The 24,797-nt window shown below is 37.8% G+C and overlaps 1 protein-coding gene across 2 annotated transcripts; it reads left to right on the top strand.

The window, feature by feature from the left end:
• Positions 1 to 1,752: 1,752 nt before the first annotated feature.
• Positions 1,753 to 24,119, top strand: LOC149830163 (ninja-family protein 4-like). 2 transcript variants are annotated; one of them, XM_090016351.1, is made up of 4 exons: positions 1,753 to 1,944; positions 5,349 to 6,586; positions 23,219 to 23,543; positions 23,982 to 24,119. In XM_090016351.1, the coding sequence occupies exons 2-4, from the start codon at positions 5,431 to 5,433 to the stop codon at positions 24,004 to 24,006; spliced, it is 1,506 nt and encodes a 501-aa protein (XP_089872477.1). In that variant the 5' UTR covers positions 1,753 to 1,944; positions 5,349 to 5,430; the 3' UTR covers positions 24,007 to 24,119. The 2 variants fall into 2 exon arrangements, with proteins under 2 accessions (XP_089872477.1, XP_089872476.1); XM_090016350.1 differs by lacking the exon at positions 23,982 to 24,119 and having other exon boundaries at positions 1,758 to 1,944; positions 23,219 to 23,892.
• Positions 24,120 to 24,797: the final 678 nt, after the last annotated feature.

Raw genomic sequence — 24,797 nt, 5'->3', positions numbered from 1 at the left:
GAGGGTGTTCAGCTCCCATAATTAAGAATGACGGCAAAAAAAGTGCAATCACATTGCATACCAAAAGTGTGTCGCTACATCAGACCACCATCCATCTCAATGTTGGGCCCAGAGTTGAAGTGTATTGCTGGACTTGACTGCCCTCCATCTCGCAGTATTGCCTGACAGTCTTCCATCTCACTATTGGGTCCCACAACTGATAGGTTGTACCTAGGGATGGCAATGGATCAGGGTGGAGGTGGGCGGGGGTCTCCACCCCCACCCCGTTTCAAGATTATAACCTCCATCCCCGCCTCCATCCTTGCACGAGGATGGATTTTAACCTCCACCCCCACCTTCATTCCCGTTTCATGTCCTCCATCCCCGATTCAAACAGAGATGAGGTGGGGTGGGGCCCTGTTTCTCGTAGCCTATTGCCATCCTTTAGAAGGGCTAGAGATGGGGCAGGGGCGAGGCTAGGCGGGGAAAAGTGTAAGTCCATCCCCAAACGAGGATGAATTTTAACCTTCGTCCCCTCCTTCATCCTCGGTCCAAACGGGGCGAGGTGGGGTGGGACCCTGCTTTCCCCCGGTCCACTGCCATCCTTAGTTGTACCAGTAGAGATGAAGGGCAGTTAGGTGCAACCACACACTTATGGTATGCAAATTGATTGCACGTGATCCACATTCATCATGGCCTTTATTACCAATTTTTTTATATATACTGCTGATATCAACGCATTATGGTGGGCCCCACTATTTGGTATGATGATGAGTAGAAGATCTCAATCATTTCAAAGCCCTCAAAAATCTCATCGTTAGAAAGAAACCCTCTGCATATGGAGAGAGATGAAGAGAAGAACATTGGAATTGAAAATGGTGACAGTGGCAGGCACAAAAATGGTGACAACAAGAACAATGGTGTAAATGGAGAATCGGGTGGCGGGTATTTTAGTGAGAGTATGAAGGAAATAGAGCTTGTGAAACCTTTTGTCTTTGACAAATGTTTCAAGATTTTGGACCATGAGATTGAGGCAAAAGACATGTATTGGGAGGCAATCAAATTTTGGACCAGGGTAATTTTGACTTTTCACACCAGACGACCATGAGAGAAGCTGCTTCATCACACCTCCTCCTTTCTCTTATTTTTTTTAATATTTTCTATTTTATTTTTCTCATGCTATACTAACAAGTGAAAATTTTTCATTTAGAAAATTTACCATATCAAAACTTCTCATAAAAACTTTGTTCTTTTTCTATGAAAAAATTTCTTACTTACTTGCCCTTGGGTGTTTTGGAATATATCACATCATGGTAAAGTTAAATATATCACACGCAACGTGCCAAACCTTGATTGAGTAAAAAAAAAAGATCAGGCATCATGGTGAAGGTGCAGCCGCACTCAAATACTACTGCGGAGCTACGACCACAAGTAGGCTGTGCGCGGGTCATCAACCAGCCAAGTCCAAGCCAACATGGCCAAACTTGGTCCCACTGGAGCCAGAGCTTATGACCCTTTTGGTCCAAACTAGGTCCTTTGGATCCAAAACATCAGGCCCGACCCAAAACCTGGCCCAGGTGCGACCCGTCCAGTCCACAAGCTCGACCCACTATTTATAGATCGTGCACGAGCGTCACATGCTAAAAAACAAAAAAGCAAAAAAGAAACAAAAGAAAATTTAATAAAATACTTGCTTTTTGGGGATCTCGAATTTCACACCATCCACGTTTCGATCGACCCAGGATCGAATCACCTCATCTACTTCTACTACTACTACTTCTCTGCGTGATCTCGTAGGGCAAAACCAGAGATCTTTGATTCTCTCTCTCTCTCTCTCTCTCTCTCTCTCTCTCTCTCTATAGAATTGGGGCAACGGGGAGAGCGATCTGAGGGACGCGATATGTGATAGAGTGGAAGTAGATGGAGACTGAAATGAGATTGGGAAGGGATTCGTTACGATAGCAGGTTTTTTTCCCTCCCTTTTTTCATCCAGTTTCTTACCTCTTCATGTACTCTCTTGCTATAAAAGTTCGTTCTTTTTCGTGAACTTTTGTCCTTGATTTTGTGTGAGGTGTGACGGAGGATAAATTAGTGGTGGTTTTTGTGCATTTATTTGTGGATTTTTGTTGTTTTTTTTAAATCCCCTTATGCATTCGTGTTAATCTCTCTAACAGTTGAAATTCGGTGGACGGACGAGATGGTAGTTTAGTGGGAGGGTTGCAAGTTTAGGTTTTCGGATCGGATTTTCTACTCGAATCTTACTCTGGCACGATCTTTTTTAGCTGATTTTTGTTTATGTTTTTCAAAATTTTGCGGGGAAGTTCCAGAAAGGTTGGTGGTTTCTGGGGAATTTTATGTTTGAATATCTCTGCCCGTTTTTACAAAAGCTCTTGTTATTCCTCATCTCCTTAATGTTTGGGTATTTAACATGTTTGATGAAAAAAAAAAATTTCACGTGTTTGTGTGGTTGGCTTGTATAATTAGATGATGGTAGACGATTTTTACATACTTGCGTGTTTGGTATGTCAACTGATAATTTTTTTGAATGATGGTTATGTATTTCTTTTCTGGTTTTAGTAGTAGTGATTTTACTTATAGCAGAATTGCTTAAAAATTATCACGGGGGATGGAGAGACGGTAACTGTTATGTGCCAGCTAGCGATGAACTACATTCTAACCCTCAGACGCGGAAAGGCTGGGCTATCGGTGGATGTTGAGTGCTTGACGGATGAACCAATTTTTAGAGAAATTTTGATAGAGGGAGAAATCAGTTTCGAGGATCTTTATTGTGAATTTACATCTTAGCAAGCTTGAGATGATTATGGAGAAGATATCACTGAACTCACTTGGTGTCCCTAGGCACTCCTGATAGCAATCAATGCGTCTAACATGAAAGAAATGCAGCCTGTGGAAAATAAATGTTAAGGATCATTCACTCTCAGTGCGCCCTTCACTCTGTTAATGAAATGTAAGGATATGGTACAATCCTTTCCCAAATAAAGGAACTGAGGAATATTCTTAGAAATCATGACTGTGGAATATGAGGTCCGATAAGTACTGAACAGTTCTGTCTCCTGATTGGTCGTAATGATTAAAAATTGAGCCAAAATTGTGGATGACTCTTCAAATTTTGGAGTAATTCAAGCATCTGAATATCATATTCTTATTGATATTTGCAATTTTGGTATGAGAACTTGATGTATTGTTGTCATGTGGTGGATGTTGGTCTCTTAGGACAGAAAAGTTAAAATGGATGTATCGAGGTAGGTTTAACTGTTGATTTCTCTGATCATATGTTGTTCAATAAAAAACAAAAGTTTAACAACAAAAGACATGGTATTAAAGGTCAGTATCCTCTTATTACTCAGGCAATAGCTTGGATTGATGGTTGCACTTGGATAGTGAATATATTGGCAAGAGGGATTTCCACTCAATTGCTTGTTAGCTTATGCAAGCAGACTGTGAATATGTCTTCTATTCATAATATCTCATTTGTCTGAAGTTACAGAATGCTGGGGCTTGTTTATCTATGAAGCAGCCAAAAAACTTGCGAATAATCTAGGGATAAAAGTGAACAACTTGTGATCCTCGTTATCTTTTCAGAATAATGGTATTTGATGATTTCAATGACTTTGGGAATGACACTAGATGTGATATTGGAGCCAAGGACATGGACATGTGAATAGATGCTTGTATAGGCTGTCTGTTTATCACTTCAATCATCAGATTAATTGAAGGTTGAGAGCAAGTTGAATCAGATTGGAATTGCAAATAGAAGCACAAGTTTCATCGACTTTATAAAAATTGATAAAGATAACATCAGACCATTTTTTTTCCAAGCGGTTAAATAACAAAAAAAAAGCATAATAGATCTCAAAATTCTGAAAAGACAATAATAACAATAAAAATGTCAGAATATAAAAAAAATAGCCTGAACTTTCATTTAAAATCTAAAATTTAAAATATTCTACCACTTGATCTATTGGAAGAAAAGAAAAGAGCATATACTGAAACTGAAAGATGTGTAAAATTCAAATCAAGCAGCCTGTTTTTTCCATGTGACGTTTGACTAAAGAGGTTGAAATGTCTTTTGACCAAAAATAGAAACAACATTATAGGTAGCAAAGAAGAGCACTGCCATTTTTGTCTCATATGCTTAGCAGTTGGGCAATCATTTTGCAAAGCAAAACATGTGTAAATCAGTTCCTTCCTAGGAAATAAAAAATAGCAAAAAACAAAGGCAAACCTACTGCTTGTTCTTATTAAAACAAAGTACTTATTTAGAGAAGTCTTAAGAAAAAAGGAACAAGAAAACATGCAGTTGTTTCCACCAAATGAACCACACAGAAACCAAAGAAGAAGGTCTGGTAAATAGAGAAAAGACATTTTCTTATTGTAAAATTAAAGGAGGACCCTAATGATCTAAAATTGAAATTGGAAGATGAAAAGTAGGAAGACCCTACAGTAAAAAAATTTCACGTTGTATACTCAAATCACCACCACACAATCAAGCGGTTATCTCTCTTGGAGAAAGTCAAGCTTTCTTTGAACTGTGAATGATGAACCTTGCAATGAAACCAAGCAAATCACTGATGGAAGCGAGATAGTTCAAGAAAGTCAAGCTTTCTGTAAACTGTGAACGATCAACCTTGCAATGAAGCCAAGCAAATCACTGATTTATGCAAGATAGGTATTTGACAACTGGACCATTCTTTGCTGCTGTAGTCTAAGAGAAATCACACATTAGCTGAATCTAATCAATCTCACAATAAATTATTGGACCATTAATTGCTTCAACATAAATACTTCAAAATAAAGAAAGAAACCCTTAAAAGAAATTATAGACTCTATATATCTTTACTGCCTCAGAAGATTGTAGGATGCCCCATTTCATTCCAAATTTATAAGAGTTTATAGGTGATTGTCACCAACCAATTAATTGACCAGTGAAACTGTATTCTCGTGTACCACATAGTTTTTATGTAGCATTATGGTTAACATACTGAGGAATATAAAGTGTTTGATGCAAATAAAAGTTAAATACAAAGAAAGCTGGAAGGTGCACATAGCTTAGTGCTCAGGGTGTTGGCAATCCAAATCACAGAGACACACATCACCAGCTGATATTGTGGCTAAATTGGCTTATTAGTCATTGATTCCTCATTGATCAACTAAAATAGTTGTCAAGATTAGCTGAAATTGTTTATGCGAGAAAACTCAGACATGTGCACATATGCTTACTTGGTCTAAAGCATATCTTTGTGTACTTTGGGTAAATGTTGGTTTGCTATTTCCATTTTGTTTGAAGTGTTTTTTTCTTTTTTTAATGTTAGAAACCAAATTTATGTTAAATTTGGAATTTTTAACAGTTGAAGGCAGCAGTTGCATTTGTTATAGCACTGAAAACAGCAGTTTAAGAGAAATAGCATTCGAGAAATTCCCAATTGCTAAATGGAAGATGATAGTGGGATCGAGCTAAGTTTGGGTCTATCCTTTGGTGGATCTGCTGGAAGAGTCAAGAGTAAAGAAAGTTGTTTGGACCTCAATGCAGAAGGTAGTAAAAGCAAATTGATAGATGCAGATTTCGACTTTTCAGGACATTCAGTGAAACATTTTATTCAAACCCATGATGATAAACATGGCAATGATGGATCACAGGGAAATGATCCAGGATCACGTCATCAGGAGAACTTTTGGACAGATCTTGGGAAATGCTCTGCCCCAATCTCAGATACTTCTATAGATGCACATGGAGGTGCTTCACAGTTCATGGGATTTAGAGAATCATGGCTTACTGCTACCACTAACATGAAGGTTTTGGACAGGCTGGAAGGAAAAGGTGAAGAGAAGTTGGATCAACGTGGCTTCAATGGAAAGTTATGGCTGGGGACTGCTGGCAAACGTAAGGTGCCATTTGATGAGCTGGAAAATCAAAAGAAACATGAAAAAGAAACCAAATTTGTTGATGCACATGGTCAGAGTGCTGTTGGTGCTTCCTTAGTGAAAAATTATACTGTTTCAGTGACAACAGAAGACATCGCTGCAGCAGAAAATGAGGATTCTGAGGGTGAGGGTTCCACCTCAAGGACTGGCTCATCGCTAGGAAGGGGTGGTGTCAAAAAAATTATCAGCATTGGCTCTGATGCTTCAAACCAAAAGGATAAACAAGAATTCCTTGATTCAAGTACAGTAGGCAGCCAAGGCACTGTTCTAAAGCAGACCTTTACTACAGGGAGTGAGTCTAAAATCGGAAATCTTGCGTATGGAATGCCATTTTCTCTACAACCTCTCACAGTTGTAACTGTTCCTTATTCATTACCTGGCAAGGATCCTAGTTCATCAGCAAATGCTTCTCCACCTGGTTTTCCATGTATGCAATTGACTCCACCCACTACAAACAGTGAAGGTGCCAATGTGCGGCCAATTGCTTCTGGTAACTTTCAGCTTGCTTTTGGTTACTCCTCTGTCCAGCTTCCAGCACTGGACCCAGGTTCTTCTTTGGGAGGGTTTTCTCATTCTCCGCAGTTTTCTACATTTGGCAACAAGTGCACAGGAGAGGGGGTTGCTAGTGCAGAACATGTTGAAGATGAACCAAGGGGATCATCAGGTCTGCCTCCTTGCTCTGTTTCTTTTATTGTTTGAGATAACTTGCATGCTATTCCTCCCTGGATTGTGAAGTAGTAGTATTCCAAAACTATTGACACAAATGGTTCATTTATGATTTTTTTGCCATATTAGGTTAGCCCAAGACCATAAAATTAGGTTAGCCACTTGGAACATAGGGTCTTTAACTGGTAAGTTGGTAGAGTTAGTAGATGTTATGTGTAGGAGAAAGATTGATATTTTATGTCTACAAGAGACCAAATACATAGGTGAGAAATCAAAAGTGATAGAACCTTGGGGATATAAGATTTGGTATATAGGAATAAATAGGAATAGGAATGGAGTAGGGATTGTTATGAGTCGTGAGTTTATAGATAATGTAGTTGAGGTCCGTAGGAAGGGTGATAGGATTTTACTTATTAAATTAGTATTAGGTACGGATATTATTAATATTATTAGTGTTTATGCACCTCAAGTAGGTTTAGATGATTCCATTAAGCGTCAATTTTGAAAAAATTTAGATGAAGTAGTACAAGGGATATCTTATGGAGAAAGACTTTTCATCGGCGGTGACCTTAATGGGCATGTAGGCATTAGTAGGGATGAATTTGAGAGTATCCATGGAGGCTATGGTATAGGAGAAAAAAACGAAAGTGGAGAAAGGATTTTAGATTTTGGTTTGTCCTATGATATGATCTTAGCAAACACTTGGTTTAGGAAGAGGGAGTCTCACCTAGTAACATTTAAAAGTGGGGTTAATACGAGTCAGATAGATTTTTTCCTACTTAGAAAGAGAGATAGGGGTTGTTGCTTCGATTGTAAGGTTATACTGGGAGAAAGTATAGCTACACAACATAAAGTCTTAATTTTAGATCTTAGAATTAGACAATGCCGCAAAAGGGATAGACATAGGATATATCCTAGAATTAAGTGGTGGGCACTAAAAGGAGCTAAACAAGGAATGTTTGTAGAGCAGGTAGTTAAGGAAGCTGATTGGTGTCTCGAGGAGGATTCAGAATCAATGTGGAATAAGATAGCGGGTGACATGAGAAAGGTGACTAAGGAGGTATTGTGTGAGTCTAAAGGCGGTGCACCGCTAGGTAAGGATACATCGTGGTGGAACGAGGATGTCAAATTAGTTATTAAGGTTAAAAGAGAGTTTATAGAAATCTAAGTAAGAGTCGTGATAATGAGAATTTGGAGAAGTATATGATAGCAAAGAAGGAAGCTAAAAAAGTAGTTCGGAATGCGAGGGATAAGGTATATAAGGAGGTTTATGACAAGTTGGATACCAAAGAGGGCGAGAAGGATATTTATAGGCTTGCAAAGATGAGAGATATGAAATCAAGGGATCTGGGTATGGTTTGATGTATCAAAGATGAAACGCAAAGGGTTTTAGTCGAAGATGAGGAGATTAAGGAGAGATGGAAAGATTATTTTGATAAGCTATTTAATGAAAGTCATGTTCAGGGTCTTGGAGACTTCTCCATTCCTTTTCATGAGATGAATCGTGACTTCATGCACAAGATTCAAAAGAAAGAAATTGCAGAGGCTTTGAAGAAAATGAAATCAAGAAGAAGAAGGACAGTTGGCCCAGATGGTATACCTATCGAGGCTTGGAAGTGCTTGGGAGAGAAAGGTTTAGAATGATTGACAAATCTTTTTAACAAGATTTGGCGGACAAATAAGATGCCTAATGAGTGGAGGAAGAGTACTTTGGTGCCTCTATATAAGAATAAGGGTGATATACAAGATTGCACAAACTATCGTGGTATAAAACTCATGAGTCATACTATGAAACTTTGGGAGAGGGTGATTGAGTCTAGGTTGTCATGATATCGGAGAATCAATTTGGTTTTATGCCTGGAAGATCAACTATGGAAGCTATATATTTTCTTAGACAACTTATTGAGAGAAATAGAGAGAGGAACAAAGATTTGCATATGGTTTTTATTGATTTGGAGAAGGCATACGATAGAGTACCTAGGGACGTTCTCTGGTGGACAATGATGAAGAAAGGTGTTTCTCTCAAGTACATTAGTATAATTAAAGATATGTATGAAGGATTAGTAACCAATGTCCGCACTTGTGGAGGGGTGACAACCAATTTTCCTATAACGGTTGGGTTACATCAAGGATCTGCTTTAAGCCCTTTCCTATTTGCTATAGTGATGGATGAGCTTACGAGATCAATTCAAGAAAATGTGTCATGGTGTATGTTGTTTGTAGATGATATTGTTTTGATTGATGAGTCTAGAGTTGGGGTTAATGCTAAGTTAGAATTATGGAGACAGACATTGGAAGCAAGAGGTTTTAAGTTGAGTAAGAGTAAGACAGAATACATGGAATGTCGGTTTAGTAAGCAACGAAGTAGTGATGGGAGTGTAGTGAAGCTTGGTGAGCAAGAAATACTGGTGGATGATTGTTTCAAATATTTGGGATCTATCATTCAAAAGTATGGAGAAATTGATGGAGATGTAAATCATAGGATAAAGGTTGGGTGGATGAAATGGAAAAGTGCAACTGGAGTGTTGTGCGATCGTAGAATGCCATTGCGGTTGAAGGGAAAGGTTTATAGGACGACTATTAGGCCCGCTTTACTATATGGTACGGATTGTTGGGCTGCCAAGAGACATCATATTCAAAAAATGAGTGTAGCTGAGATGCGTATGCTGAGATGGATGTGTGGAAATACAATAAAAGATAAGATTCGGAACGAGGAGATACGTAAGAAGGTAGGCATTGCACCCATTGAAAATAAGATGAGAGAGAATCGTTTACGGTGGTTTGACATATTCGGCGAAGGCCTAATGATGCTCCAGTTAGAAGGATGGAGAAATGGGAAAATATATTAGTTAAAAGAGGTCGGGGTAGGCCTAGGAAGACATGGATGAAGGTGATAGGAAAGGATATGAATGCTTTGAACCTCACCGAGGACATGGCATTGGATAGAAATGATTGGAGGAGAAGGATTCATGTGGAAGACCCAGAATGATTTTCTTTTTTGGTTCATATCGCCGACACCAATTGTTTTGGGATGAAGGCGTAGTTGTTGTATTAGGAACTGAGTGTTTCAAGAAGCTTTTTGGCATCTGCTTGTGAGTTGGCCGGTGCCTAGAGTACTGTGAAAACCTTTACTCTCTGAAAAGAGCTTACCAAGTGTTAAAAGTTTCTGCCCTTTTTTTTTTACAGCCTCCTAGTCACTTGGGAGCTTGGTTTGAAGGCTGAGAAAGATCACTGCATAACTTTTCATCCTGAAAATAATGCTTGATGCATCATCAAACATCTTATTTCTTGTTGCTTTTATAGTTCTCAAAAGATTGTAGCCAGCTCCACAAATGCTTCTTAAATATTTATGTAGCTTCTTCTAATCTTTGCAGAATGCATATACATTTGCCTAAAGCATTACAGACTTCTTGCTTTCTGCTTCTGTTGTTGCTTCATGAATTTTATTTTGATTTTTATATGTTTTTTTCTTATGTTTGTATAGGATGGATTTGTTCCTGATCTTCTTGTTAAAGCTAATTATCAGTTCCTCAGTATATGTGATTCAGGTCATCAATCTTGCCTTCGTGCAAGATGACAAACATTAGAGTTCCCTCGATATTTTCCAAGGGGTCTGAACCTCCCATTTCTCGTTGGGTTAAATTTGTTCTTAGGTTCTTGTGGTTATTCTAGTCTGCTTGTATCTAATTTTAATTATTGATATTTGTCCTGGAGAGCAGTGATTTAGTACAAACATTTTCATCTAGTGTTGGAATCTTATTTTCATAATCTTAATTTTGGTGTCATAACATGGAAAATCAAACCAATATTGCTAGTCTTGTCGTGCAATCTTTGCTTGCATGTGTTTTTTGTTCTATTGGAAGCAGAACCATGTCTGCGTGCCCTAATCAGACCTAGTAGCAGATTTTCAAAAAAATGAGATAGAATAATACACATAAAAGATTATGGAAACTTTCCATCCGTGACTTATTTTGTACTTGTGATATTTCCAACCTTTAACGAGAAATCATCCCTATGTTTATCATATACATCTTTTGAATAGCGTTCTCATTTTCATGGCTTAAAAAGTAGGCCATCATAGACTTTCAAGTCATCTTCAGAGTAGCCATGGGACATCCTTAGCATCATAATGGCTAATCAGGTACATATTTATTTTCAATACTGGTCACATCCCTTTTTCCTAATCCCTTTTCATCTGAAACAATTCAGAAGGCCAACAAGAGAAATTTGAATGAACTTGTTGCAAGCCTTTAGAAGCAACTTAAAAGAAACCGACTGGCACCTTAGCCAGCATCATAGTTTGTGCCCTATGTAACATGGACACTTCTACCAGGGCAGTGCACCTGTGTTGCACCTGCACTGATGTGGATGCAACACTTGGATGCTGCTTCCTTTGTGTCAGGTGAAGTCAACCACATTGAGGTCCATTTCTGTCTGAAAATGGTTAGTTAACCTAACCAAGTCCAGTTTTATATATATTAAACACACACACAGGGTTAATATTTGGTGCTATTGAAGGCACAACTATTAAGCAGAAATCACCATCTTTTCATAATTTTTTGATTTTTTTGGTAAATCAAATCATATGGTTGTAATCTAAAAGGATTGCTTAGTAGAAAATGAGTTTTGAATCATGTGATTGTGACATGTAAGCAAGGTTTTGAAGGGCTTAAAAAAAATGGGCTACAATGCACTAAAATTTCATGACTAAAAAAATCATATTTTTATATTGAATTAACACGATCCAGGGCTTGATCCTTAGCAAGCAAACCTTGTTGAACCCATCCATGTAGTCAAATTGAGTTGATAAAGCTTAAATCTATGATTTCCAGCTCAATAGTTCCATGCCTTCAATAACATCAAATATTAACCCATATATATATATATATATATATATATATATATATATATATATATATATATATATATATATATATATATATATATATCAGTGTCATTGAAGCCAATATTTTGAAAATATTGTGATAATATCGGCAATATTATCATAATATTTTTGGCAAAAACTCACTTTTTTGATATTTTGAACTTCATTTTCTAATTTTTTGTTTCATTTATATTTGAAAAACTTCTAAAACTTATTTCTTTATATTTTTTCAAGAAACATCATGCAAAACTATTATTTTCTTATCTTTTTTTATTATTTATAATTTTTTAATATTTTTCTGAGATTTTCCAACTTTTAAAAATCTCTCCGAGAAATACCCTCGTTGAGAAAATACCATGAATGATATAGGGGACTATATATATATATATATGGGATAGCATCTGAATGGTTAGATGTGCAAAAAAGCTGAACAAATAAAAATATTATAATTTTTTCACTAGGGGGTTCCTTATCCACAATGGTAGCAAATGCTATATATATAATGCTAAGGTGCTCCGGTAGTACCTACTCCCACATACTAGAAATCATACTTGTAGGTTGTATCTTCTCAATTAAACCTTATGGATGTATTCAACATAGTTTATTTGATAAGAATCATGCTTTAGATCATGTTTTTTGGACATAAAAGTAGGATTTTTTAAGTCATGAAATTTTGATACATGTGAGCCGTTGATTTTTAAAGGTCTTAAAAAACATATAATCACATGATCCAAAACTTATTTTTCTACTAAATAATGCTTATAGATCATATCTATAGGGTCTGATCAACTAAAAAAGTTTAAGAAATTTGACAATCTAAAGCTTCTATTAGGTGGGAGTAGGTACTCCGGGAGCACCCTATCACTACCACACACACAAAAACACACACACACACATATATATACATATATACAAAAATTGGTAGCTGTCCAACCCTTAGGTGCGTAGCTACGAAGCAACGACATTGGCCATCCATCATCGCGCATGATGAATGGCCATCATGCAGAAACTGTTAATATATATAGCTTTGTAATAGCTATTGCCCATTAAGGGTATTTTTGTCACTTCACATGTGTAATAATTATCTGTTTTAGAAAACAGTTATTTTCTTTTTTATTATTTTTTGTTTTCTTGTTTCTGAAATTTAAATTAGCCCTGGGGCCTCTATGGTCCTTTGACCATAGAGACGCTGGGGATCCCCAATGTCTCTATGTGGGAGCCCCCAATGGCTCTCACTCCCCTTCTATAAATAGTGGTGTTTCCCTCCTATTCTTTTATGCTTTTCAGCTTAAGCATTCACTCAATAAAGATTTATTCTTTTATCTTCTTTGTTACCCTTTGTTGGCTATTGTGTTATCCTACTTCGACTTGTGCTTGTGAGGATTGTGATTGAGATCTTGTAAGCCCTTAGTGGCATTGGTTAGCTTGTGCGGATTGTGATTGAGATCTTGTAAGCCCTCAGTACTTGTGCACTTTTGTGATTGTGATCTTGTAAGCCTTTAGAGGCATTACCTTTACATCTTTTGCCATTTCTTTACATGGTATCAAAGCTATCAAGTGATTGAAGAAAAACTTCTTGCAAAGTGATCGTGTGTTAGTGGTGATTCAAAGTGAGGAAAAGCTTCTTCAAACGTGCTCTTGCACACTATTTTCTCGTATTATTCACTCTTTCTCTCTCTCTTCAAAAATGGAGTATGAACAAAAATCGATCTCTCCTTCAAGCTAAATGACACAAATTATATTTTGTAGGCATCCGCTATGAAAAACAATCTCAAAGGAAAAAAACTTTGGGGATATGTGATGGGCACCATTCCGGAGCCGCAACTCAAGCTCATCAAAAGAGAAGGAGACCAAGATAAAGCCTTAGAAGGTGATGCACATATGAAAGTTATTCAAGACCATCAAACTAAGGTAGAGGATTGGGAAAGTAACTACGCTAAGATTCTTGCATGGTTTATGAACAATGTTGAGCTCAAGATATGTGCCAACATTGTTAAATTTCGTAAAGCCAATGAAGCTTGGTTCTTTTTGAATGGTCTGTATACTAAAAAAGACCTTGCAAGACAAATTTTCTCATAAGAAAAGATATGAACCGTCAAACAAGGTGAGATGAGTATTCGTGATTATTTTAGCGCCCTTGGTTTACTATGAGATAAATTATCTTTTTTTGAACCCAAGTGGGTTGCTAATGAAGACGTGGAGCTAAGAAGAGAACAAATGAAAAATAAATACTTTTTTCAATTTTTATATGGTCTTAGGCATGAATTTGAGAAAGTTAGATCTAAACCTCTTCTTTTGAAAGATACGGTTGCCGAAGTATGCCAAGAAGAAACTCATCTCGGTATGGTTAAAGGGGGAGATGAAGTTTTGGTTGTTTCTAAACCCAACAACCATGTAAAAACTCACAAGCCTCCACACTTTGGGACTCAAAATAGCTATAATGATGGGTATAGGAAAGCTATTTGTCACCATTCCTATGAACCAGGATACATAAAGCTTAATTGTCTTAAACTCAATGATACCTCAAAAAACAAAGTAGCCTCCGTTGAAGAGACTACACCAAAGAGAGAGGAATCCATTAAAAAATGAGACACTTTTTCGCTTACTCAACTATTGGAGGCACTCTAACAACTACTTAAATCTCCATCAACTTCGGGGGGCGTGATAACATCATCCTCTTCTCCAGGTATGTGTTTTGAATCCTTGATTCGAGAGCTTCTTTTCATATAACTCTATATGAAAATGGACTATCCAATGTATATATTAATTAAAAAACTTTCTATGTTTCCACTGCCGATGGAACAACCTTGCAAATTAAAAGTATGGGAACCTTATATTCTTCTAAAAAATTTTGTGTTCCACAAATTAGAGTTGTTCCAAAACTAAATCTAAATATTTTTTTGGTTTCTCAAATATCCGATCATGGATGTGAAATCTCCTTCTCATCTAAGAGTTACTTTGTGTAGAATCTCCGATCCGAGAAACAGATTAGGTAAGGCTATAAGAGAGGAGATCTCTACTCCATGGATTCTTTAAATCTCCCTGCAAAAGCATTTTGTAACCATGTCTAAGATAAAGATATTGAAACTTGTCATAAGAGACTTGGACATCCAAGCTATTCAAAGATGTATCTTTTTTTTTTGGGAAAATTTTTTGTAATAAAAAATATTTAATTTGCTAAGATTGTATTTTTGAAAAAAATGAAAGCTATCACATTTTCTAATAGAATATTTGTCTTAAAAAGACCTTTTGAATTAGTACATTCCGATGTATAGGGGCCTCCCCGATCATATCAGAAGGAGGATATTCATATTATGTTATATTTATTGATGATTTCACTAGATATGTATGGATTTACTTTCTTAATCTCAAATCCGATCTAAAACTAAATTTCAAAGCAATATTTCCATCCTTAGATCCGACTCAGGTGGTGAATACCTATTTGATGCAACTTTTCTTAAAAGTATTTTTCAAAAGGGATTTTCAATAAAAATAGTCAGTGTAAACCGTGCATCAAATTCCAAATAACCGGTTCACACTAGTGGTGAAGTCCGGGTCAAACTCAGGGAACGGGTTTAAAACCTTGTACTCCAAACACAACAATCTTTATTGCCTTGAAAAGTAAACAAAGCATAATTAAACTTATTACAAAGGGTCCGAGCAGAAATAAAATTATTACTACCCAAATTAAATAAATGGCCTAAGGCCCTAAAAATAAAAAAATAAAGAAATTAAAAATTGCAGGGCTTCGTTTGCTCGCGATCTAGCTCCTGTTGTCCGTGCGTTTACGACCTTGATATGCTTGTTGCTGTCGCGTTCCAATGGAAATCAAGAAGCTTGCACCCACATGCAAAACTCAAAACCACAAAAAAACGAAAACTACTAGACTATCTAATCTAGTTAAGGTTAGTTGCAATAGAATAATGATTAAATTAAATCTAAAAACTAAAATCTATATGTATCTAAATCTAAGGAAAAAAAATCTAAACCAAAGAATTTGTTTAGCTCACGGTTTGCCGAATCATGATTTTCAAAACATATATTTTTTTTTATAATTAAATATGTAGCAAAACCGAGAGCTAACTCTATTGAGCTAATACCGAAAAAATAAATTTACTAAACTAATTCCTATCACTAAACTAATGGAAATAAAAAAAAAATTTGAAATATGTCAATTAGATTTGGCCATTCGGTTGCCCTGCTAAAACATTGATCTGCGGATCGGATATACAAAAAATAAATTTAGGCTGTTGACCTGATCGGTCGACTTGGCAGATCAACTGCTCAGGTCTGGTCTGCTCGGCAACTGATCAGGATGGCTGGACTTCGGGTGGCAGCCGATCAGGTAAAACTGATCTGGCCTGGTTAAATGGGATGCTGACTAACACCTGATAGATCTGCTGCCAGCAGATCTGATCAACTGGCCCGATTAAATGGGATGCTCGGCTGGCAATCCAGGCTAGCAGACCAGGGTCTGATCGGCGACCTGATCGCATGCTGATCTAACCAGCCGATTGATCAGGCTTGGCTGGGTCTGAATATGCTGGCAGATCTGCGACTAGTCAGACCTGGGCTGACCGTTGGGCTGCCTGGATCTGATCTGATCAACAGATTCAGATTGGCAGATCTGATTTGATATCAGAAAAGTTTTTGTATTTTCTTTTAAAAAAATTAGAAACCTAAACTATATGCTGAAATAAATTAAATAGAACAACTAACCTATATGCAGAAAACCAATGTAAATACAATACCAATCTATATGCAATATCTATGACAATAAAAACTAAGTTGTATGCATTCAGAAATTCAAGAAATCTAATCTACATGCAGGAATATAAAGAGAAGGGGGAGAAGAGGCTTACCTTGGGTTTGCCTCCGACGGATTCGGGAGAGCGGAGCGAACTTCCCTCATCCATAACACGTGTCATGCACCTTTAATCGAAGAGAGGAGAAAGAAGAAGTGAAAGAAGAAGGAAGAAGGGAACAGGAAGAAAGAGAAAACATAAGAAAGAGGAGAGCGAGAGAGAGCTAAGGGGGGCGTGAATTCCAATGAGGGAAGACCCCCCCCCCCCTCCCCCCTCCTCAAAAATAATTATTTATAATGAAGGTCAGGGTTGAGAGGGGCTGTTTTAGAAATTTTCTAAAAAAAAATTCTAGTTTCAAAGAATTTCAAAAATCCTCATTTAAAAATTTATTTCTAAAAAGCATGCTAAAAACTAATCTATTTTTAAAAACAAGTGGGTCAATTTGGAGTTTTAACATTTACCCGATCCATTCGCTCCAAATTGTTTATTTTTCACTCTAATTTTGATGAAACGCGACGCAAAACTCTCTTGTAGGACAATGCATCAAAACCGACTAAACACAAGTTTTTAACACTGAATGTGCGCAATATCATGCATAAAAATATATAAAAATGTGAATAAAATATGCATGATCACTATCCAATGAATTTCAAAATTATTTAAAACAAAATGGGATTTGTCACAAAAAATCTTGTCTATGAATTCCTTAATAAAAGGGGCTAGCCGAAAGAAAACATATACTATTTTGGAGACTGCTAGAACTCTAATTATCTCTAAAGATGTTTCAAAGAGTTTTTGGGCCAAGGCCATTCTAACATCAACTTAATAAATAAAATATTCTCATCATCCCTACAAAATGGTTCTCCATATGAAAAACTATTTGAAAGAGTCCTCGATTATAAACGTTTAAGAATTTTTTGTTGCAAGTGTTATGCTCTGCATAAAAGAGATAAATTATCTCTAAAAACCATTAAATGTGTCTTCATGGGTTATGGCGAAAACCAAAAAGGCTTTAGATGTTTTGACTTCAAGAATAACAAACACTATGTCTCTAAGGATGTGACCTTTTTAGAAAATAAAAATGGATTTGAGAAAACTAAGGAAAAAGAGGAAGTAGATTATAACTTCTTATTTGATCTTTTACTACACAAAGAATTAACCTCTTGTGATGTTCTTTTGAATGATAATTCTTTGAGTGATAATGGTGATAATGATGGGCATTCTAATGTTGATGTTATTAATCTAAGTCACATGGGTGCGGGGGTGCGGCACTTTCAAAAACCTTGGGTGTGGCAAAAACAAATAATATATATATATATATATATATATATGATATTATTTATATAAAAAAAAACTCGACATCAACAGTTGGAGAGTTGGAGAAATTTATTCAGCAAGAATCTTTTGGAAGCAAATGAGACAAATGAGGACATGACACAAGTGTAAGTTGAAGTATCCATGAAACGTAGTGTTTATATTCAAGATTGAACAAGATCTAGGAGTAGACATTGAGCCCACCCAGTCTGGCCCGAACTAGACTCAGGCCCATATAAAGTCGTGCCTGACTCTTGTCAGCTTTGAGCTAGGCACGAATCAAGCCAAGTTATAGGTGAGTCAAGTCAGGCCTTTTAAGCTAGACAATATTCTTAAATTGTGACAGAAGCTGCATCGCCCTGCAGAGAATGCAGGGTTCAGAATCGAAGGCATCCAACATAAGCTAAAACAAAAAAGAAATGGAGAACAAGGAAAAAAAACATAAAAAGATAGCAACCCAACAATCTTGCTTTTAAGCAGCATTACATGAAAGCAATTAAAAGTCCAATAAGATGAACACCATTAAGATATGAATAAACCAGAAGAGTCAAAGCCAAATCTGAGAATGCCACGTAACAACAAAAAGAAACAAAAAAAGGAATTAAAAATGTTGTGAATTTCCATTTTATTATTTAAGAATAGTATTTTGACCACTTTGTCTTCACACTTATCCAAGTAAAAGTTTCTCATGTCACCCTGATAATCCTTCCATAACTTTGCAGTATCTACATTGCCAATGACAGTAAGGTCCACCAGATTCGTTACCGATACAGGCAGTGTTGCTGATAACCCCCTCATGTCGATCTTTGGCAAGCAACCTAGCATGCCTGTATTTTCAGGGAGAGTTGAGAAACACGAACAATCGGACAAATCCAGAAACCTCAGCTTCTGTTGTAAAATCCCACATAAAAAAATCCTTTCGGACCCGGGTTGGATCTGGATCCGGTCCGGACCCGTAACCCATTAGGGTTATTAGCATGCGAATGCGAGGGTTAAAACCCTCACATATTTCAAACCCCCAAAGCCTCCCCTTCTTCTGAGAAAGGAAACCCCTTCGGGGTTTCCTGAATCGGGCGTCCCTCGAGCCTTCAAATAATTGCAGAGGGGGGGGGGGGGGGGGGCTCACCGCCTGCGCCTCCCTCCTCTGCCTCATCTCCCCTCCCGATCACCCTCCGCATCTCTCTCTCAATCGCTCTCCCTCTGCCTCGTCTCCCTGGACTCGTCGGAGAACTGGTATACTCCCGAACACCACCAGCCCCTGTGTGCGTCTGTGAGCTCAACGCCATCCCCTCTCCTTCCTCCCGATCGTCGTTGCCGCCATCGTCGCCGTGACCTCGCAGGTAAAAAGCCTCTCCTTGCGATTTTCCTTTTCGGTTGGGTCGTCGGAGAACCGGCAGAGGGCCGACAACCTCTGTCGTGCCCTCCCTCTCTCCTCTGTTTTCGATCAGGGTGTCGGCAGGAGGTCGATGGCTCATGCCGCCCCTGGCCCTCTCTCTCTCTGTGTCGCCGGAGGGTCGGCAGTCCCCTGTCGTTCCCTCCCTCTCTCCCGTGGTGCGCCGAAAGGTCGGCAAGGACCCGATGCCCCCCTGTCGTGCTCTTCTCTCTTCCTCTGCTCCTTGCCGGAAGGTCAACGCACCTAGTGTAGGGTTGAACGCACCCGGTGCCGCACCCGCACTCGCGTCGAGTCGCACCGACGCGGGTGCGGCACCCTACTAGCCGAATCGTTGTGATTAATAAACCAATACAAGTGTATACGTAGCGTGAGCAAAGAAATCCTCCATGTGCTTTAGAAAAATATACACATGATTCCTCTATAGAATAAACCTCACTTTGGATATCCAATCGCGTCTCTATCCCATGATAATTTGATACCAAATTATAAAGCATGTTTAATAGCCTTACATTCTTATTATGAACCTTCACACTATAATAAAGCTAAAAGTCTTCTACATTGAGTTGAAGCAATGAATGTTGAATTAGATGCTCTCAAAAGAGCTAAAACTTGAGAAGTAACTTTATTGCCCTTGGGAAAGAAAACTATAAGTTGTAGATGAGTTTTTAAGGTTAAAACAAAAGTAATCGGACCTAGAAAGATACAAGGCTAGGTTAGTCATCAAAGGATACTCCCAAGAATATGAAATTGACTATGAGGAAACCTTTGCAACAATAGCTAGTTCCACCAGGATTTAGTATTGAAAATGGTAAAATTCTCAAACTTAAAAAGGCTTTGTATGGTCTTAAATAGGCTCCAAAGGCCTGATATGATAGATTTAGTAGTGTTATGCCTTCTTTGGGTTTCATTCCTGTTATACTGACACTATTCATTTTACTAAAAGTACAGGTACCAAAGTAGTCATACTTCTACTTTATGTAAATGATATGATAATCACTGAGAGTGACAAACATAGAGTTAGTAATATAAAAAATGTTTTAAAAAAAAATTTTGATGTCTAATTTGGGTTTTTTGAGATACTTCTTTGGTATTGAAGGTGCCTACTCTCTCAGAGGGTACATTTTGTCTCAAATGAAGCTTGCTGCTCACATTTGTGCTAAGTCTGACATTTCAGATGATAAGAAAGTAGAAACCCCTAAAGTGATTAATGCTAAGTTAAGAATTGAAGATGGGGCTCTTATTAAAGATGACAAACATTGAGTTAGTGATATTAAAAATGTTTTAAAAGAAAATTTTGACGTCTGACTTGGGTTTTTTGAGATACTTCTTAGGCATTGAAGTTGCCTACTCTCCCATAAGGTACATTTTGTCTCAAATGAAGCTTGTTGCTGACATTTGTGTTAAGTCTGACATTTCAGATAATAAGAAAGTAGATATTAAGTTAAGAATTGAATATGAAGCTCTTATTAAAGATCCTACACCTTATCATCAACTGATCGGGTCACTCACTTGTCAATCACCAGACTAGATATAGCTCATGCAATTCACGCTGGCAGTCAGTTTCAACATTCTCCAACAACTGTGTATATGAGTGTTGTATTAAGAATTATCAGATATATCAAAAACACCATAACAAAGGGAGTTTTCTTATCTTCATCTTCCTCCTTAGATTTGCTTGCTTATACTGATGCTCATTAGGAAGGAAATTTCAATGATAGAATCTCAACCACAGGCTTTTGTGTCTTTTTAAGAGATTCTCTAATATCGTGGAGGTGCAAGAAGCAGCAAAAATCATCGTTATTTTCAAATAAAGTAGAATATCGTGCAATGACTACAATAACAATGGACCTTGTCTGACTAAAAAGTGTTATCAGAGATATAGGTATCATCATCTCAAAACCTTCGAAGATGAGCTGTGACAATAAGAGTGCAATCTACATTGCAAGTAGCCACACATTCTATGAGCAAACAAAACACATAACGATGAATTGTCATTATGTACTTGATGAATACCTTAGAGGAACTATTATATTGCCATATGTCACATCCGAGTATCAACTCGCAAATTTCTTCACCAAAGCTCTCCCTGCACCTTGATTTCATTTTCTCCTGAACAAACTTTCGATCACTTCACCGTAAGTTTGAAGGGGGGGGTGTTAATATATATACATATATATATATATATATATATATATATATATATATATATATATATATAGCTTTGTAATAGCTATTGCCCATTATGGGCATTTTTGTCACTTCACATATGCAATAATTAACTGTTTTAGAAAACAATTATTTTCTTTTTTGTTCTTTTTTGTTTTTTTACTTTTGTAATTTAAATTAGCCTTGGGGGCTCTATGGTCTTTTAACCATAGAGACATTAATGTGACCGTTGGGGGCTCCCAACATTTCTATGTAGGAGCCCCCAATGGCTCTCACTCCCCTTCTTGTGTTATATATAAATAGGGGTGTTTCCCTCCTATTCTTTCATGCTTTTAGCTTAAGCATTCACTCAATAGAGTTATTTTTCTATCTTCTTTGTTGACCTTTGTTGGCTATTGTGTTGTCCTACTTGGACTTGTGCACATTGTGATTGAGATCTTGTAAGTCCTTAGTGGCATTGGTTAGTGCTTGTGCACTTTTGTGATTGTGATCTTGTAAGCCCTTAGAGACATTGCCTTTGCATCTTCTGCCATTTCATTACAAAAATGGCTCAAAAAATGCACAAAAACATGTTTTTGCGCTTTTTGGGGGCTTTAGCGACGGTTCTAGACCGCCACTAAAGTCTCCGTTCCGATGGGACCTTTAGCGGCGGTTGAAACCGTCGCTAACGCCCCGAAGGGGCATGCCCAACATCAACAAAAACATTTTTAGCGGTTGTTTCAGCCACTGCTAAAGGATGGTCCCAGCGGAGCTGGGACCTTTAGTGGCAGTCGAGAACTGCCTCTAAAGGCTGGTTTTGCGTGTTTTTGATGCTGTTTCAGCATTTTTTGCAGGAAAAATGCTGAGCGTCAGCAAAGTTCCACTCGAAGTTGCGCTCCTATGGATTGCACAGCTACCTAGTGCTCTCTCTCTCTCATATATATATATGGGAAGGGCGTAACAGTGGATGCCCTTCTGTCGAACGCAGCGTCGGATACGCACACGCCCTTGATCGCGTGTGTGATCAAAGGCACATGTGATAGGCTGCTCTTTATGGATATTTACCGCTCTTTATGGATATTTACCGCTGGTTTCCTTTCCTTACGATTTACAAGTAGTTACAATGCCTTGATTCAAATAGCACGCTCAGGTGCTCAGATTCACCTCAGCGCATACAAGCGCTATAGCTTTCGCTAATAGGCGAATTAGATTCAGGTTCAAGCGCTGCACTAGCAGGTACAGACCGGAACAGGCACGCACCAGATGCTACTCACAATAAGCATTCAGGACAATGCTGACAGACTCAAGCTGCAGAGTTGAGGTTCCATTTGAGCATTCACGTGCAGTGTCTCTCGATCGGTTACAGTAAACCTGCGATCAGAGATTAGGTGTTGATCTATCCAGTAAATCAATCTACTAAGTTGTTTATGCACTTTACTGATCGATCAATAAACGATGATCTAAGCTGATTGCCTAAGTCATCGGAAGCTTTGCTATTTCTGCAAATCCGATTACTTGCAGACTCTGGTAATTGATATTGAGATCACTCTCATCAACTGCTGTAAGCATGTAGAGAGCATTCAATGGATGAATATTAGTTGCAGAAAATCATAATTCGTAAATGCACTCATCTTTAGACTGAGATTAGGCATGGATGAGCGGAAAGCTCATCAGTTCGCCTGATGCTAGAACGGTTATGCGCTTAGGATATTTAGTTGTTGTTGTTGTTGTTGTAACTAAATCTGCTCCCATTGGATTTTGGTTTAGCTGCTTAAATTGGATACTTCAATTGATGTGAGAGAATATTATTGGCACATGGACTATTACGTTTGACTGAACCAAATTCTCATTTTAGAATAACCAATCTTTAAGGTCCTGCTTCGCTATGAAGCAGTGCAAGGAAATATCTGAAGCATCATTTTTGTGCACAGTTGATAATCTTATGTGGTTTCTTGTTGGAGTTTCCTTCTTGAAATGACAAGTGCTTTGTTTTGTTTCCTTTTGCTGGTTATATCTTTGCTTCACTATTGTAATCTTAACGAAGAACAAAGCATCAGCTGACATTTCATTGTACGTTTTGCCCTGCAGGTGGCTTGCTTCATGGCTCATCTGACGTTTCTAGTTATGAAGGGAAAGCTTCAGATCTTGCCAAGAATGCAGGCAAGCGTCCACTCCCAGAAATAGTGGGTATGTCTTCCTCTTCTCTAAATGAGGGCATCATGAAGGGTGATAAGCCTAAGGAAGACGCTGAACCTCCAGTTTTGGAAGGTCTTCTTCATGAAATGCCTGGTATTAGGCCAGGTATTGCTGCTGCCATTAATTTTGGGGGTAATGGTTCATACCCAGATCTTCCGTGGGTTTCAACAGCTGGTTTGGGTCCAAATGGGAAGACCATTTCAGGGGTTGCTTACAGGTATGACAAGAAACAGATTAGAATAGTTTGCGCATGCCATGGCATTCATATGTTTCCTGATGAGTTTGTGCAGCATGCAAGTGCTGACACTCCAAACCAAGAAGGCAGCATTGGATTGTCAGTTCCTACTGGCAATCCAGCGGCATAAGCCAAACGCTTATTCCTCTCTTTGTTAGTGCTGTTGTTGGATTATGTAGGTATTTAAATCTGTGGCCTTATGCTTTGATGCTGAAATTCTAAAATTTTGCGTTTTATTGCGTCCTTTTTGGGTACTATTTTTGTCCATTATTAATGCTGACTAATTCCTTAGCTGCAAGCTTCTTATTATTAATGAAATATTGCATTGTAATATCCTTTTCTGTATGATATGTGGAAAGAGCGTTTTTAGTCAAATATTAATTTGAACTAGGTTTCTTTCCTCCATATCATTTTTACCAGGGTCATGTTGAGGATGTATTTATAGTGAGAGCTGGAAAAAAAGAAAAGCGTTTTGCCTGTATATACAATGTACGCCCACGTCCATATTTCCAAGTGCATATGCATGCAAGCACTTTGATCTTCAAATGAGGCTTATAGATCTAAAAGAAGTAGATGAGTGAAACACATAACTGGTATCTGTACATGAACGGGAATGATCCAACTCTTGCAGAAAATCCTTCATAGCTGTTGTACTGTTTTTCGGGTCTTGAGGGTGGTCTTATGAACAAAGGTGCATGTTTCTTGCAGAAAGAGATGTTATATTTTCGTACAAAAGGGGCATATGCGACCATGTGCAAAACGAATTCTCACATGGTGGGCCCCAAATTTTCCACAGGAAACAATGCATTTCTTATGAAAATGCCTTCGTACCTCTGTCGTGCCTAAGCATTTTTTTTCTTCATTTCACCACCCGCCCATTCAAATTTTCAAAGTGTGTGCCCTTACATATGAAGGGCTTATCACCCAACTTTTCCACAGGATCCGACTCTTGCTTCCCCTCTCTTGACAGAAATGGGCCGTTCGTTTGTTCAAGACAATTTTATTCAGTATTCTTTTACCAAGTAAAATGTATATGGGATACGCAAAATAGAAAATGTTTTTTGAAAAAAGGACATGAGACAGTTTATTGGAGAGAAAAGTGCGACCACAAGTGGTTGGACATTTTCTCTGAAAGAGCATGGTTTTTTCAGGCTAATTTTTTTGAGAAGTTTTCCCATGTTTGCTAGTTTTTTCTTCTTTTTTTGGTGGGAAAAAGTAAATATTATTCAGAATTGG

This window comes from Nuphar pumila, chromosome 8, assembly GCF_984573655.1.
Source record: "Nuphar pumila chromosome 8, dmNupPumi1.hap1.1, whole genome shotgun sequence".
Classification (NCBI taxonomy): domain Eukaryota; kingdom Viridiplantae; phylum Streptophyta; class Magnoliopsida; order Nymphaeales; family Nymphaeaceae; genus Nuphar; species Nuphar pumila.
Note: the sequence above shows the minus strand (reverse complement) of the source record. Positions and strands in the feature narration are given on the sequence as shown.